Here is a 17,808-nt window from a genome sequence, read left to right on the forward strand (position 1 = left end):
CACGTGTAACAGGAGGGACGCACTGCTGTGATTGGTGGTCACCGTGTCAGGCAAAGAAGTAAAAGCCAATCAACTCATACAATACTCACAGCGTCATCAGTTGCTGGACTCCGAGCTAACCAATCAACAAATTTAGAGCGTCCAACCAAGCAGAAAATGAAGGATTGGCACAGACCATATTCATCTTACTGTTAAAGATTTGTGTAACTTTTTAATAGTATATAAAGTCGGCTAAAAAAAACAGAGTAATATTAATATCCATCACAGACGACCTGATAATCTGTCAGTATTTTCAGCAGAAATCACTGCAATTAGTCTTCACTGGATGAGACAAAAAGACACTTTAAAACAGTGTTTAAAATTTGGGCATAGAGGTTTCAGCTGTACATTTTATATTCAATGGAAAAAAAACCCAAACAAACCACTGTCAGTGGTGAAACAGCGTGGCGGATATTAAACATGTTATTACAGATACTACAAATTTAGATGAACATCATTCATCCTGTGTTAAATATGATCAGAGGCAGACACTGAAGACAAATAAAGGGGTTATAAATAGAGTATAGGTGCTTTTATTGTCCACTACTGTGGCTCAGGAGGTTGTCAGTTCAAATCCCGCCTTGGGACCTTGGGCAAGACACTTCCCCTACATACATTTGTAACTTACAAATGTATCTTACCACAACCAGTGTGTGAATGTGAGAGTGAATGAATGATGGATCATTAATATAAAGCACTTTGGGGGTCTTGAAAAGCACTATAGAAATCCAGTCCATTATTATTATTATTATTATTATTATTATTATTATTATTATTATTATTATTATTAAATGTCACACTCCAAAGTAGAAGAGTGTACATTTAAGCTTCTTGCAATCCATTAGTAAAGCTAAAGAAGACATATTTGTGGGCTTTCATCTAATTGATTACTTTATGTGCACTTCAGAACATTAGGAGCTGACATAACCATTGATACATAAATGGTCGTAGCACCACCATAATATAAATACATTTTATTTGTTGCTTTGTCTGTCCTCATCTGATACTTGAGTACAAAGATGCTGCATCCAAATTTGTGCTATAGCAAACTGTGACAAATACACAATTACAGGTTCAGACCCAGAAATGAATGATGGCAAGATACTTAACAATATTTGGCTGTCTAATCTACCATTTTAACTGTTCTGTTTAGTGCATGTTCATTGCTACATTTTATTTCTTTTCCATATTTATCCTCTCCTTTACTCATACTGATTTGCTTTTCTTGTATATTTTCTTCTTTTACAGCCCTCTTTGCAAATTTATTTACCCTCTGATTCCCCTCACAATTCATATAAAAGCTAGATTCAGTGGAAGGGTAGTAGTTATTAGAGTTGTACTTCAAAATATTACATTAAAGATTCAAGATGTGATATGAATAAACTTTATTTCTGATTTCTCTGTCCTCAACCAAAGACCACAGAGTAACAACAATAATGAACAATAGGTAAAGATAACATTCTGTGGTAACATCTAAATGTGTGTTCAATCCACTTGTAACAAATACACAATTAAAAAAAACAGAGACAGACAGGGAACAGGATGGAAGTTACTTCTATTTAACAAACAGTAAAATAAATATAAATAAATACATAAATACATACATACATACATACATACATACATACATACATACATACATAAATAAATAAATAAATAAATAAATAAATTTTCATTTATAATATGAACACAATATAAATTAACAGGACTTTAAACCAGTCCACAACATTCTGTTACTGGATACAAAGCTCAGGTTACAGTAATGTTACTACTAAGAACAAAAACATTTTCATAAGTTGTTGCTGTTGAATGACATATTCATGCTGATGTTATTAAAATATACCATCAAAGATCCCAATAAAAATGTCTTCTTCTTTAATGTTGGTGCTGAACAAAAAATATGAGATGGAAAAAAAAAAAGAGTCCATTATTTAGGCAAAAAATTCACAACTATTTCTTTACTATATTTTCTTTCAAATGCCAAAATGCTTCAATGAAAACTTAAGTCACATATTAACAAAACACTTCACACAGTCAGCAATAAATAGTCTTTTGTAAAAACTATGATTTTCCTTTCACTGCTTTCACACAAAAGACCATATTTTTGCAGAATCCATGAACTCTTCATTCAAATTTAGTTCATATTTCTCATTTATACTTTATTTATACTTAATCACCTAGAAAACAGTATGTACTTACAATGCAGCACAAAGGCTAAGACACTGCTGTTAAAATACATTCAAAGCAGAATAATGGAAGAGTTCATGCACTTATTCAGTAACCACTGAAAAATATTTTAGCTGAATAGAATTAATTATTCCAAACAGAGCTAACAGTAATGTCAGTCTACCCAGAGATGAACATATAGTATGAATGATTATAAAATACATATTGTTGGTTGCTGGTGTTTTTTACGAGTAAATTACAATGTATAACTCATTAAATATGATGAAAATGTGTTATTGACCCGCAATAAAATACTGATTTACATGTTGAATCATTCATTTATAAACTTCTCTTTGTTTTTATTGTTGTGTTTTTAACTTTCTAAATGAATTTTGCTCCCTATGAGACATGTATGAATTGTTTTTTGGTTTGAAGGTGAGATTGGCCAAGATAAATGTTGGTAACACTGACTATATGAAGAGTTTTGAGAAAGTGGCTTCATTAAGGACCAATGCTAGTTCGTAATTTGCAAAAAAAAAAAAAAAAAAAATTGTAAGTATCAAATGTGTGTAAAAATACAAGCCTTCTATGTTTTTTCTTTACCTTGTGTTGTTGGATGAGCTGGTAGAGACCATGCCATTCATTTGTGAGAAGAAACCAAGCTTTTGGGTGAGTGGGACAAAGTGGGTCTCACTTTGTCTCAGGGCAGTTTCTTGTGTTTTAACAGTCAACGCTTCACTGAAAATACTCGGTTTCTGCACATGGAGATAGAGAAGATAACATGACATGCACAAAGTAGATTAAGAATGGAGTAGTTCATACTTTATCGGTAACAGTAAACACACAAACCTTTTTATTTAAATCCAGTGTGATTCTGTTCTGAGGTTTGTCTGGGACGGTTGATGGTCCTGGTTTTTGGATCTCCCTATTTACAGATGCTGAAATGGACCTATAAACAAAAATATAATTAACAGAGTCTGGACATGATAGACAGTATAAAGACTAAACAGACAAGTTTGTGTTAAAGAAAAAAAGGTAGTAAAGATATGAAGATTCTGAACATGTTTTTGTTTGGGTAACCATTGATTTATTCATTAACTAAATTTAATAAATAAACTATTTCCGTGTTATATGATGCAGATTATTCTTAGGGTGTCTGGGATGTTCCATGCTGTTGAAGCTTAGAGTTCAAATACTTTTAGAGGGCCAAATTTAACTTTTAAAAACTACAGAAGTATTCAAACTGAACTTAATATGAGGTTGTTTTTTTTTTTTTGTTTTTTTTTTTCAGGGAAAATCCATGAGAGAGAAACTGAAAACTGAGAAGTCTGGGTGAGTTGGTATGGAATGACCCCTATGAGTCCTCAGTGGATGTCTGTGGATACATCTTCCACATAGTTGATTTTCTTGCTTTACCTAAGCGGTGCAATAACAGAGGTTATACTTGATGCTGGTGAAGCAGCGTAACCTGCACATAAAGCACATGAGGGCTTATGAAAATGCGGTTTGGTTGTTAAGGCACAAGATTATCCATATATAGTAACTAAGCATGTTATAACTCACTAAATATGATGGTGGCAATACAATGACGTTCGTTACTAGATTTCCAAGCTGGACCTCCTGGACCTAAAAGTACCTGGCATGTTGTTCTCCACAGACTGGACGGCCAACAACGTCTCACTGGCATGCACCAAGTTGTCGTCATCAAAGTCGCCCCAGTCGTCCCATTCATTTCCAAGGTTGAAGTTGACAGTCGGTATTTGTCCCTGGTTTATTCCTGCAGTCGACTTCTCTGAGTTTTCTGCCCTTGATGTATTGATCTGTGTGGTTTGTGGTTTACGAGTCAGACTTACACCAAAACTGACTCCTGGGTTTGTCCACACTGAAGAACAGAAAAAGGACAGAAACAAACACTAGTACACTGTCAAATGTCTCTTCTGCCCAGTTTACTCAGTTCTGGTTGTAGTTATTGTCTCCATTATAATTATCACCATGGTTGTTACTGTTTGTATTGTTGATACTTTCTTGTGAGGTTCTTACCCACCTTCTTCTTTCTTGCTCTCTCCCCTTCACCCCCCCCCCCCCCCCCCCCCCCAAAGTCAGGTCTGGCATCAATATGTGGTTCAACAGAACTCATAATAAAGACAGTAGAATATCAAGGGGAGCTTCATATACTTTATGAAATTACCCTTGGCAAAGCACATTTGTTCAGCACCAAAGGCAGCCAGACTACCATTCTGCTGTTAGGATGCTGGACAAGACAAGTTAGAAAAAAAAAAAATGTACACTGTCAAATGCATTCCATACCAAACTGCACTATGACAATCAGTCAAACTATTGGCACAACAGCTTTTATACAGATTAGAACAGTTCAGTGAGCCATCATTAGAGATGATAACGAGAGCAAAATACTGTTAAAACAAATCAAAACAAGATCAGGTGGAATAACGTAATAAAAGAAATTAGAAAATAAATTTAAATATTTATACAATAATTACACGCCACAAAAACAACCAAAACAGTGTCATCATGTTTGATTAAAAAAAAAAGAAAAAAAAAAAAAAAAGAAAAACAATTGATTTCATAAAGTACCCTGATGGTTTATTCTTCATAAAATTATTCATTAGGGATTAAAATATGAATTTCCTTCGTAGTCTCATCTATGAGGTTTCTGAATAGTTGCACAAATTAAATTTAATGTCTTCAAACTAGTCTATGGTAGAAACATACGTTTTCCTTCTTCAGATAATTTACCAGCATTAATATTAGTTACAGCTTTGTTTGTCAAATGCATAAATCTTTTTGTCTCTTTCACGTCTGCTAATTACATTTTTCATTGCCCTGAACAAAGAATCTAAATTACACTGTTTTTGTGAAAAGACATTCATATTTTCCTTGACATTATTAACCATGTGTTTGTACTTTTATGCTCATCTATCTTATGTTTTTCTTCTAACTCTATGTCAAAATATTATGACAGTGAACTGAAAATAAATGGCTATAAAATCTAAACATCCCTGGTATGCTTTGAAAAACAGCTGGCCATATTTAAAGAACAGCAGATTTGTACCAAATGGGCTCAAACGTGCAGAGGATGAGGTCTGTCTGGTGTTGGTTTGACAGAGTTAAATAAAATGTTCAACAATACCATACCTTGGTGGTAATGAGTTGCAGCAGTGGTGTGGACCATCCTGTGTACGTTGTCCACGCTGGCGTCATAATCTTAAAGACAGAGAAGAAGAGCCTGTATGAATGATGAAAAATCCAGCTGCAGATGATGAAAATGAAGGATTTGTTAAGTGTCATCATCTTTATGCTGATGTTTACCATTAAAGTCATCCACAACAACAACGTCTGGCAGGTCTGTGTTTTCTCCAGTCAGATCCACAATGTCAGTGCGATGTTTCAGTGGAGTTTCACAGTGACCTCCTCCATACCTTCACATCAAATAAGATATTACAATTTCAGATGGTCGTGGACTATAACTGAGTGCTTTTACTGAAACACTACACAAGTACAAATTTGAAGTTCTCAAGTATTTACATTTTATGCAACTTCATAGTTCTCCACTACGTCTCAGAGGTAAATATACTTTTAACTCCACAACTTTTGTTGCTTTTCATCTCAAATTTTTACCCCCTTTCTTGTTTGTATCTACAAATCTCTGAAACTCTCCTTCTTAAGCTGAATAAACTCTTTAAAACCCTCATGGATTCACTAGAAAATACAATAACATAAAACTGAAAACAACCCTGATTTTCTGAACTTTTTTAAAGATATAGGTGGGTCTCACAGGATCGCAATGCTACAAAAAGATTATGATTTTATTTAATATGATGGATTTATATAGATTAAACTACTACTACAACAGTATATGTACTACTTCAAATAAACTGAATTTTAAACATATAGAGCAGCAAAATACAACACAGACATTAATATAGCAGAAATACAAAACCAAAAACCAGTAAAACACTGTCAGGGATCATTTAAAGACGAGTTTTAAGTACATTTTGCTGATAGTATTCTTAATGTCAACATTTAGCATATTATTTTCATGTTTCATGTAATATTACTACTTTAACTAACATTAAGTACATGAATACTTCTTTCCCTGTAAGATCAGTCTATCAAATCCCTGAAATCACACTTATGTATAATCTAGTTACCAGGAAAGAACAGGCAGCCTCTCTTTGGGTTGGTAAACAAACTCCTGCATGTTCACAGGAACAGACTCCTCATTCATTTTCATCTGAGGAAACAAAAAAGCAAACACACGCTTGATCATTACTTGCCGGAGTGACGTAAATGACAGGGCAGACTCCAAGGAGCTTCCTCTTTTGCTTCTCACCTTGAGACGTTTAACAGGAGTTTCCATGAGTGTGTCACACCTGCTCCTCAGGTCTTTCAGATATGAAGTGAATTCTTGGTTTGCTGATCGCTTCTTTGCCATGCTTACGCCTACTTTACCTCGAGGGGGAAGCATATAAACAAATGAGCACAAAACTTCTATGAAATGAAAGACAGAGTAACCTACAGCACAATAGACACTGGCACTAAGATTTGATTCTTGGTATGTAGGTTGATATACTTGAAATGCTATGTACATAAAATCTTCTTTTTACATAGGGGCATAAATTTGGCAAAAAAATGTCACATATTAGGAGGGATAGATGGTAGGGTCAAAATTTGTGTGATGCTGCATATGTTTCTGGGTCAATAGAACAACAAAATATTAGTGGCTTCGTTATTGATTAGGAAGAAAAAGGCAGACAAAAACAATGACGACAACAAAAGAAAAACAGGAAGAAGTAGAACAACAACAGAAGGAAAAACAGATTGGAAGGTATTAAAAAAAGAGCCAGAAAAAGAACAGCAGCAAACTATCACAGGAGAAATGATGTTACAACAGCCACTGATTTCTATAGTTGTTACTTATCCTTTACACTTAAACACTCACTATAGTGATCCGTACAGTATCTGATAATGGAGGAAACTGCATGAACAGATTATGATTCAAGAACAGTGACGACATTGTTGAACTTATGGTTCTTTTTCTCCAATTAAATTAACATGTGGTTTTGTTGGGTCAGCTGCACCCACGTCAGTGTCTTCAGTCATTCCTCTGAGTAGCTCTGCTTTCTGCAACACAAACTGATGCTGTGAATTTAGAACAAATTAACTCAAACTGGATTATAAATTTCATGTACATGGAAACCAATGAATGTCCACTTAAGTGTTGACAAGTGAAAAAGTAAGGAGAACTTACTAATACCCCTGCCCGGTTGCACAACACTTTGCCCCTCCTGCTCACTGACACCCTGCCTAACCAGAGATTACTTTTGAGTCTTAACTTTCTTCATGATGACGGGATCTGAGGTGGCTCATCTGTGTCCTGTCCTGACCTGTGACTCCAGACCTCCTCTCCCACCCTCACCTGTCTGGATGGACCTCCTCACCCTCACCTGTCTCATCTGACTACATGGACCCCCTCATGTGCCCCCACGCTACTGCATCTTTACAGACTTGAACTACATCCGCAAATGGACGTCCATCAGTCCTAGTGCATCTATAGTCTGTCCGTCCATGGGCGTGGATCTCTCCTTCACTGTGGTTCTCCCCAAGGTTTCTCTTCTCCCACTGGGTTTTTGGAGTTTTTCTTTGCCAGGAACGGGGGTGTTTTTATGATATATACCTGTTGTGAAGCACATTGAGTCTGCCTTGTGCATGAAATGTATTCTATAAATTCTGTTGAATTGAATTGAATTTTTTTTTTTTTTTACTTTTCAAACATTTGTAAAAAATACAAAACCTGAAAGAAAGGCACATGTAAAGAACATGTGTGTAAAATATAATACATATAAAGAAGATATAAAGAAATGGGTTGGACAAATTGTCAAGGTTGAAGTTTTAAAAAAATTAATTTAAAAAATCCAAAAATTTAAATTCAGCCATCAAACTGTGCACTGCACCTCTCCTCGTGGTAAAGAACCTGTGTGTTGAAAAGAATTGGGTGAATGGTGTCCAAGAAATGGGATGGACAAAAATCTTGGATGGATGGATGGATGGATGGATGGATAGAATTCCTGGTATATATAATAAAATCTACAGCACTGAATAACAGTCAGGGGGAGTCAGATATAGATAGCAGAAGTCTTTTTATCTCACTCATGATTTTATGAAGGATTTTTATTATCATTAACAGAATGCCTCAGATTCTTCCTGACTCATTAAATGGACACTGGGTGGTGTTTGTACCTGATTTTCACTTTTACAGGGTCTTTTCATATTTCTCACACAGTGAAGCCCTACCCATGTGTTTTTTTTTATCATTAGAGATTTGAATGTGTTTATTTTTTCTTTCATTTTTTTAATGAAGTTATTCTTTGTGTATTTTTCAAAATTAAAAAAAATCTTCCTGAACTTCTTCTTTTAAAATACAGTTTGAAAGTTCTGTTTTCATTATATTTACACTAAAAGGCAGTTAGAGAAAAATTCTGTGTTGGAATTTGCGTTATTTATATTTTCTCCCTGAGATTTTCACACACACACACACACACACACACACACACACACAAACCACACACACACACACACACACACACAAACACACATAAACAAACACACACGGGTTGTCAATACAAAGACTGGCAGAGGTGTGAATATACTTACAACAGTCATGGCCACACAGGTTCTTGCTCTTACAGAAGTGGTTGCATTGCCTTTTGTTGCCCAAATCTGGTTATGAAACAGGAACGATTGAATTAGGAAAAAAACAATTTCTCCTTTTAGAAATGCACACTGACATGACATTTCAATATAAAATACATGAGTGGTTATAAAACACAGTGTAGTGCCTTGTTCTGAAGCAGATGTGATGTATTCAGCCTGGTTTCTAGACTGAGGTTTTAATGGAGAGGGTTGAATGTTGGGTGGATTATTAGCATCAAACCCCCTGGCTCCAGTGTAGTAGTACAGGTTGAAGTTCTGCTGCACATCCAAGCCCACTGCAGGACAGAGGGAAGGAGAAAAATAATGTAAATGCACAGGAAAACATAGCAGGAGAATAAAAAAAATAAAAGCACAGCCACTCAAGAATCCTATTTTAACTCATTCAATTTGAAGTGCATCTGAGTGAACAAACACAAAGACTGTTCATCAAGTCACATGAGTTGAAATTTAATGATTAAGTTGATCTTATTATGTTGTAAGTTATGTGTAAAGACAGGAATAGACCTTTATGTGAAAAGCTACATAATTTGTTTATATTGAAGATTAAATTATGAGGCTAATAGAAGGAAAACTATCTACAAAAGACTATCTTTATAGATACTGTATTAAAGGAGATATCTATTTCAGTACATACACTGAAAATCAGAACAAAGATTTACAATGTTGCTAAAATATTAATCAATTCAAGGAAATGTACAAGTTAATATTAAAAAGAAGGATCATCATAAACTTACTAAAATTTACATAAAGGTGTCTGCTTTTATTCATTTAATATGTACTGGAGAGAAAAAAATTACAACAAAATAAAATGTATGTCTATCCACATTTTATATAATTATTAAGAAAGAGCAGGCTTTATGATACGTTTCCTCTGTTACTTTACAATGTATGTTTAGAAAAACTGGTTCTGAAGATTATACACTAAGTTGAGCAAAAAACATTTAGTGCAAATCCAATTTGTAATCATCTTAACTTTCCACTATTCAGGTGAGCATATTATGCACACTTTGCATTACATGTTATAAAAGGACATATTATTTTTCCAGATTTGTATTTTGTATCATTTTTGCATGATATTTAAAATTCTGACCCAGCCACGAAAATTAGCACATTGTAAATAAAAAATCTCTACATTAGCACCCTTCTCCAAATTTAACATTTGACCTAGCACAAAAAATAATCATGCATATTGCTGTTGCTGTTAATCAATGACATAAGCCAGGCTGCAAAAATCAAAGAATAAATAATTCAATTTTTATGAAATATATTGGGGGGAAAAACAAACAAAAAAAAGTTTTTTGGGGTATTTTGCATCAAACAATATGGTTTGTTTACTTTCCAAATATTGTATTTTAAGTGTTATGTGACAATTATTGAGTATTTGGTATTTTTGTTTATGGCTCAGGTTTATGAAATACAAAAATGTTAAAAAGATTAAAAAAGAAACTGTATGAAAAACATTTTGACGCTATTACACTGTGCAGATTACGCGCCTTTGGTGATTTGGAAGGTTCTCTCTAGGCAGGATACCGGAGGGTTAACATAGCTTGATATATATTATGAAAAGAACAGCAGTTTTTAGAACACAATAAGATCTGTCAAATAATAATAATAATAATAATAATAGATTTTATTCATAATGCACTTTTCATTCAGAGACTCTCAGAGTGCTACAGCAGAAAAGGACAGATTTTAAAAATATCAAAACATCAACAATTTGTCATAAAAAATGACAACCTTTCTATGATAAAATGTTCTGGTATGTTGATGATTTACTGTCTGACCATATTCTGAGCTGATGAGGTTGACACTGATCTCCTCTCCCTTAGAGGCCTTGGTCACTTCAATCTTCTTCGACCAGGTACCGCATTTCATTAGCAGCAAGTCCCTGAAAAACACAAAGATGCCTATTGAAAAACATTCAATTCAGAATCCAAGGTCTGTCAGCTTTTCTTTTTCCCATATAATAGACGAATATCTGTTTTGCAACTCTGTGGCTTAGTGACAGTGAACAGCAGCAGCGACAAACAAAGGGAATACTGAGCGTCTGCGTCACCCATACTGCAGGTTTCTCTCACGTGAGTTTCTGCAGAAAGACCACGTTGTTGTTGGAGTCTCCAATGATGAGAGTCACGTAGTGCTGGTTTGGAGCTGTCCTCTTTGACAGCAGCTGTGCTTGGTTTTTTAGGTTCACCTTCACCACAACCTCTGCTGTGGTACAGCTGTACCTCGGCAGCTACAAAATATATCAACAAAACAGCTTGAAGTTCTTATCTACGAAAGAGGAAAGGTTGAATAAAATGATTTGTATGTTTAATGATAAAAGTCTTTACCTGCTCTAAGGTAACTTCATACTTCGGGAGGTGAATGACAGATTCTCTGATTTGGTTTCCAAATGGTGGGTGTCTATTTAGAATCTGAAGGAAAAATAACAATATCAAATATTCCATCCAAATGCTTTATACTGTGATTATCTGACCTGCTCTTCTCATTTTCATATTTATGTAGGTGTTTTGGAATAAAATGAGCAAAATCAACCTCAACTAAGGGATGAATTTTGCTAATTAAATTTTTTACTGTAATTTATTTTCCCACACAGTCTACACCCACAGAAGTACAGGGAAAACACAAAACTCAAACACATATTGTGCCCCCTTGTATGTGACCGTGGGTGACGCTATGATGTAACATTAACATTAAAACAAGTGACACGAGGTCCAGAAAATGTCACGCACGAGTCAAAGGTCACCCATTTGTTTGTTTGCTTCCTAGCTTTTCATTAGATCTGCACTTCCTCAACTTTATTCATTAAAACTGGGATGTTTTTGTTAATCTAACTGTGAATTATGCATGTTTCGCAGCTGCTATTGTAGAGTTTCAGTGATATGAATCATCATTGCCTTTTCAGAAGATATATGCTGATGCATCTAAATATTTATGTGTATTAAAGTTACGTAATATAAACTTTTCACATTGACTCACTGCTGAAAACTGTGAAAAATATACGATTTCATTTGCAATTGAAGGAATTCGTACTATGAAGCAGCAAACTGAGGCTGTGAAACTTCCTACCATGTGTTTAAAGGGTGTTACACACTGACTGTAACTGGATGTGATTTAGTAATACCAAAGACATCTAACTATACAGAGATCAGAGCTTGGTGTTTATATTGACAATGATGCAGCTCAGATAATGGCCATAGCAACTGTTTTGCATTATTGAAACTTCTCTTAAATATTCCACACCCACCAGCTCAATCTCTCTGGCATTTGTTTGCTCTATTTTGCTGAAAGTTGTGAGTCCGGCGTTCACCATGGCAGTCGACAGGGTTTGGCCTGAAACACATTTTGTGCGATGAAATTTGGATTAGTTCATTTGATAAATGTTCAGTTCAATATGGCTTTTTTTAAATTCTTAAACACAGTTCCTATGCGACATTTAACATGGAGCTTTGACTGAACATTTGTATTCACTGACAGATAAATAAGTAAAAACTTTACAATTCATTAACAAGTGGCGCCAGGCACTACAAACCCCCGTCCTTGCACGTATTGTAGCTTATTTTGGCATCGATCCAGCTGATGTCATCATGTCTATGCATGTGCTGATGTCATCATATCAACTGCCTCTATATATGTGCCAACTTTGGGGTAAATTGAAACACAATTTTTGTTTTTACAGATATGTGAAATTTCACCCATTATAAATAAATGGGAGAAGAAAAAAGACTTTAAAAATTCATAAAAAATTTTAACTTCCACTTACTTTTCCCAATATGTAACCACATCTATTCTGGGTCACTGGTAATCTATAAACCTAATTTGGTAAGAATTCAATAAATAATTTTCCTGCTACAGACATGTGAAATTTCACCCATGATAAGCAAATGGGAAAAAAAAGCTTTAAAAAAATTCATTAAAAATTTTAACTTTGACCTATTTTTCCCAAAACGTGATGACATCTATTCTGGGTCACTGGCAATCTATCAACCAAATCTGGTATGAATTCAACAAATAGTTTTGCTGCTAGAGTGTTAACAAATAAACAAACAAACCAAACCAAAAACAATACCCCTTTGGGGGGCAGGGTAATAAAGCCTGTTTAATGAAGTGGAATCACGTAGGAAAAAAATATCAAACACACTAACTGAAATTACTGCCATTTTCCCTTCAAACATGGTGTGCGGTGTTTCGTGCTAAAATGTTTTTTTTTTTTTTGTCAGACCAGCCAACATTCTCATAAAAATCACAGCCTTTTCACAGGCTTCAAACAAGCTTCTACATGCCTTTTCTTCAAGATCTTCTAGAATGGCTCTGATGTGACACTACAAATAATATGTTGGAGGTGAAGGAATCATAGTATGGAGCTTTTTTCTTTTCACAGTACTGAAAGAATCTATATTATCAAAGGAAAGATGAACATTTAAATCTGTTGCAGTCGATGATAAAGATGATGTGCAGGACAATAATCCAAAATATAGAGTAAATGTGAGTCTAAGTTGTGTCCAGAGGAAAAAAATAAAGTTGCTGGCATAGTGCAGTCTGTCAGTGGAAGTTGTAGAACCTGAAAAACAACACTGACAAGAGGCCTGTGAAATCATCAAGTTTCAATGACAGTGTCTAGAAGAAGAGGACAAAATTCTACTAAAGCACTTAGTGATTAGAAAGAATCTTGAACCTTCACCACCAAATAATAAAAATATTTTGCTAAGTTTGCTGAATACTTTTGTCCTGTCAGTCCTTCAATAAACTTAACTTTATATCTAAATTGTAATGCTGCAATATAATAGACATGTTCATGAATTTTCTGTATAAATATAATGTGAGCAGCTAAATTGGAATCCTGTTCAAAAAAAAAAAAAGTGAGGTTATTACTGCATATACTATATAAAAACAGTCAAATACTCTACAGACGGCATCTTATCTATGTAATGTAGATCTATATAATTTACCTATCTTCTCCAGTTGTTTAGAAACGTAGAGGGAGTTTTCCCAAAGCTTAGCTCTGAAGCACTTAGATAGGATCAGAGAGTTGAGCAGGGCAGAGAAACCCCTCTTGGATCTCTGCCTCAGAAACTCTGTTAGGCCTATGAGTGGATGAAAAACACAGTTAAAGATTAAAATATAATGTATTAGTTAATTTGTTATTTCTGTTTTGTACAACATACAATTGACGATGCGCATTCCATTCCTGAAGATCTTTGACGTGTCTTGTGTTAATGCAAACTCCTGAATGGAGATGGAGCCTAACTGAGCCTGAATCAAACTAAAGACAAAGCAAGAATCATACAGGACTATAAACACACAATACATACAGTATTAAAAAAAAGAAAATATGAACTCAAGACTGGCATTATTTTAGCATAAATACATACCAGTTCACCTTCATGTCACTGGTTTTGATCTTTCCCTCAAGAGGAAACCTGGAAATAGAGATATAATTGAGAATTATGTGTGTGCACCTTCAGTAATGCATATCTTCTATTTCAGTGGTGAACTCCCCCTCCTCTTCAAATTTTTTTCCATTTCCCTTCACTATAATCTTTGAGTTAACTATGTATAGAGATGTCTATGATGAATGGGGATGTTTTCATATTCATCTACTTGAGGGGAAGTTTTAAGAGTAGGAGGGTTAACGCATTTACTTACCAGCAGGGTTGAGAAAATCAATATTAGAGCAATATTTTCCAACTTGGAGATCTTGGATTTTTTTTTTTAGTGGGGGGGAGGCAATGCCTTTTTTATTAAATGTATTTAAGCTAATGTAAGTGAAAGTTTATTGAGGAAAAAACATGTCAGACGAATTACTATTCAAAGTAGAGTGTCTTCATTATGTTGTATACAGTTCTTGTCAGGAGATGAACATTAAAATGGTGGAAAACCTCATTCACTGCTTTTGTATGGTTATATGATAAGCATTTGTTGACTCTAAAGCAATTCTATGATATCTGACCTGATGGTTGTCCGGTTCTTATCCCTATTCAAGGTGTTCAAGAGCCTCTTCTCATTTACCCTCAGCTGAATATCGCTGCATTCTTTGCTGTTTGACACCAGCTGAATCTGAAAGCATCAAGATGTTTTTCACTGCATCTTATTTTCTTTACAGAAACAGTATAGCATTTATGAAGCTGTCACTTCAGCTTCATAAAACCTTGCTATCTCTATCTACATGTTGAAGGGAAAAAGCCATCTTCTCAGAAAACTTACCAGCTCAGACAGGTTCTCAGTGCCAGACAAGTGGCTAAACTGTTTCATGGTGTCAAATGCGACACAGTACCTTGCCATCAACCTGCCAGCCTCTGAGGGATCAAAAACAAAACGGTCTATTAAAACAATAAAAGTACATTTATTGTTTAATTTATCTGAAAAAAGCTGTAAAAATTATTTTTTTTTTTGTTAAATGAAACCTGTAGGCCTGATATTGATATCCTCATCCATTTCAATCAGACTGATAGATGACAGAGAGTTGAGGTTTTTCAGGCACAGTTCTTCAAGAAGACAAAAAAACACTGGTGAAGGGCGTAATGTGCACAGATAACAGTGAAAAATATTATAAAACTTGAATAAGATAGATCTAATTCATAAGTATTTCTATGGGTTATATCCGAGGCTTTAAATAATGTTTAATGAAACCTTAAATTACTGGTAGGAATGTCATTTAACAAACACTTGTCTGTCACAAAACTACTGATGTGAATATAGAGAAATATTAGGTGCTTGCAAGTGTTTGCTGGTAGCTTTATGATTGTCTTTTAATTTGTTTTTTAATTTAACAAGTCTGATTCAACAGCAGCACAATGGCTTACTGTGCATCCCTTTAACAATCATAAAACAAGAAACAAAGGGAAGGGGAAACATCCTTCAGGAAAATAACTTCAGTCTTTGTTTGCCAGTGAGTCAAGGTGAATACAAAATAATAACTGATACTTCCTTTAATTAAGGTCTCTTCTATAAAGATTAATAAAACAAATCAAGATTCAACAAGTTAAGTGATGATGAATTATTGTTAGGGAAAGTATTTTACCATCCATTTAACTGTCATGATACTCCTCATGTGAATACAGAACAATATTACATGGATGGCGTTTGCTGGTGGCTGTTAATGGACACTTCATGCTTTTTTGATATTTAACGCTCTTCAGTCAAAGCTCCTAATTTAATATTTCTTTGCTTTTTCACATCTTTTCTTCAAGTTCTAAATCCAGTCTATTTTTAAGACCTGTCAAAATGCTTTTGAAGACATTTAAAGCCTTAAGTTCTAATTTTTGGCTTTCAGATCCAATAACCCCAAAAACTACGTAGTGTCAAATCAACAGCATAATCCATGATTTTAAGGAATCAGACAGAGTGGTTATGGTGTACCTTGCAGTTTTGCTTCAATCCCACGTCTGTCCAAATCAGCAGAGAATCCTGAAAAGGAATAAAGACAAACACAAAACTGACTTCTGTGACATGTGTCCAATGTGTTACTGACAACATAGAGAACAGATATGTCTCTGTGTTTATGAGCTCTGACCATAGTGTGTGGGGTTCTTTAGGGCTCTGATGTAGAGGAATGTGGAGCGAATCCAGTCCAGAGCCATGTTGACATCACTGATGGTTTGGAGAGCAATTTCAGCGTTCAGGTGCTCTACCAAGTGCCTGTGTAAGCTGAAGAAACAGAGTGTATAGCTAGATATGGTTCCACATATCACATACTATGTGGGGAAATGCGTCCAAGACAATAACAAATACAATCTGCCTTAATTACAACAGAAAAGAGCGATATGAATTGTAAACAGAGCTGATTGATCATGTGAAGACACATGCTCTTAAATCCAGTTGACTTTAAGCTGCACAATTAATGCAGAAAGTAAAGGACAAGATGTTGAAATGTGAATCCGTTTGAATTAAGAGGAAGTTTCATGTTGTTTCATGCTGAGATACAAACTGGTGTGTACTGGAATTTATATTTATTGGAAATTAGGATTACATAAAATATAGTTATCTTATAAATGTAAAGGCATTTACACAATATAATAGATAAAGGAAGGTGAAAGTTAAAGTCTATATAAACTTGTTTGCTTTGGGTTTTTGGTTTGTCTGTGTATTTATCTATGTACATGCATGTTTGAATAGTATATGTTGAAAATAACTAAAACTTAACAAATAAAAAAAATAGCAAAAACCTCCTGTCGCGCAAAATAATAACATTGAGACTGACAGAGGTCACCAGGCTGATATATGATACCTGCTCTCGATGATTTCCATCCCATTCATCAGTGCCATATACTTGTCTCTGGTTTGGATTTTGGTCATGATTACTGCTGTGGCCGATGTGTCAAACTTAAGGAATAAACAACAAAGAGCAATATTTAGTAATTAAACTGCAAACCTGGAGACATTTATGGGACATTTCATTTCAATACTTCAGGACTATAAAATGCATTAATTACACTTTTTATGAAAAGAGTTTTATCATTCTAGACCTAAATACATAAATTATCTTAATGTAAAAACATGAACCAATCTTTTTTTTTTTTAATTAACAATACCTCAACAAAAAATGTGTCATACAACATTACACATTTTTCTCCAGTACACAGTTAATCATTTATGTGCTTTATTGGAAAAGCGTATCCAAATAAAGATAAAGTGTCAAGGGTTTGTTAACTGCAGCTCTAATTTCACAGAAGTAAAAACATTTCATTATTGTGATAGAAAACACCAACAATCATACACAGCTTACTGCACAGCTGCTTTTTTGGGGTGAAACATAAGAATGAAATCCCCTTCAGGCCTATTAGATCCACCTTTACACAGTAAAGGTTACTGACCACTGACCAAGAAGAATAGAGTGCTGTTTTTCTCCTGTACCTGTGGTCTTCCAGC

General features: G+C 34.7%; 1 protein-coding gene across 1 annotated transcript in view; it reads right to left on the reverse strand.

The window, feature by feature from the left end:
- Nucleotides 1–1,733: 1,733 nt before the first annotated feature.
- Nucleotides 1,734–17,808, reverse strand: part of hfm1 (helicase for meiosis 1) — a 21,286-nt gene continuing 5,211 nt past the window's right edge. Inside the window, exons 12-36 of the mRNA XM_030160893.1 lie at nucleotides 17,794–17,808; nucleotides 17,168–17,262; nucleotides 16,454–16,587; nucleotides 16,300–16,347; nucleotides 15,345–15,425; nucleotides 15,145–15,236; nucleotides 14,891–14,997; nucleotides 14,313–14,360; nucleotides 14,106–14,203; nucleotides 13,890–14,024; nucleotides 12,188–12,273; nucleotides 11,271–11,354; nucleotides 11,016–11,173; nucleotides 10,722–10,825; nucleotides 9,063–9,212; nucleotides 8,878–8,943; nucleotides 6,557–6,675; nucleotides 6,375–6,457; nucleotides 5,533–5,642; nucleotides 5,359–5,427; nucleotides 3,842–4,087; nucleotides 3,622–3,673; nucleotides 3,055–3,154; nucleotides 2,809–2,960; nucleotides 1,734–1,926 (exon numbers count right to left, since the gene is read on the reverse strand). The exon at nucleotides 17,794–17,808 is cut by the window's right edge and continues 131 nt beyond it. Coding sequence (XP_030016753.1) covers nucleotides 1,872–1,926; nucleotides 2,809–2,960; nucleotides 3,055–3,154; nucleotides 3,622–3,673; nucleotides 3,842–4,087; nucleotides 5,359–5,427; nucleotides 5,533–5,642; nucleotides 6,375–6,457; nucleotides 6,557–6,675; nucleotides 8,878–8,943; nucleotides 9,063–9,212; nucleotides 10,722–10,825; nucleotides 11,016–11,173; nucleotides 11,271–11,354; nucleotides 12,188–12,273; nucleotides 13,890–14,024; nucleotides 14,106–14,203; nucleotides 14,313–14,360; nucleotides 14,891–14,997; nucleotides 15,145–15,236; nucleotides 15,345–15,425; nucleotides 16,300–16,347; nucleotides 16,454–16,587; nucleotides 17,168–17,262; nucleotides 17,794–17,808 — 2,487 coding nt within the window. The 3' untranslated portion in view covers nucleotides 1,734–1,871. The remainder of the gene's footprint in view (nucleotides 1,927–2,808; nucleotides 2,961–3,054; nucleotides 3,155–3,621; nucleotides 3,674–3,841; nucleotides 4,088–5,358; nucleotides 5,428–5,532; nucleotides 5,643–6,374; nucleotides 6,458–6,556; nucleotides 6,676–8,877; nucleotides 8,944–9,062; nucleotides 9,213–10,721; nucleotides 10,826–11,015; nucleotides 11,174–11,270; nucleotides 11,355–12,187; nucleotides 12,274–13,889; nucleotides 14,025–14,105; nucleotides 14,204–14,312; nucleotides 14,361–14,890; nucleotides 14,998–15,144; nucleotides 15,237–15,344; nucleotides 15,426–16,299; nucleotides 16,348–16,453; nucleotides 16,588–17,167; nucleotides 17,263–17,793) is intronic.

Source organism: Sphaeramia orbicularis, chromosome 17 (genome assembly GCF_902148855.1).
Source record: "Sphaeramia orbicularis chromosome 17, fSphaOr1.1, whole genome shotgun sequence".
NCBI lineage: Eukaryota > Metazoa > Chordata > Actinopteri > Kurtiformes > Apogonidae > Sphaeramia > Sphaeramia orbicularis.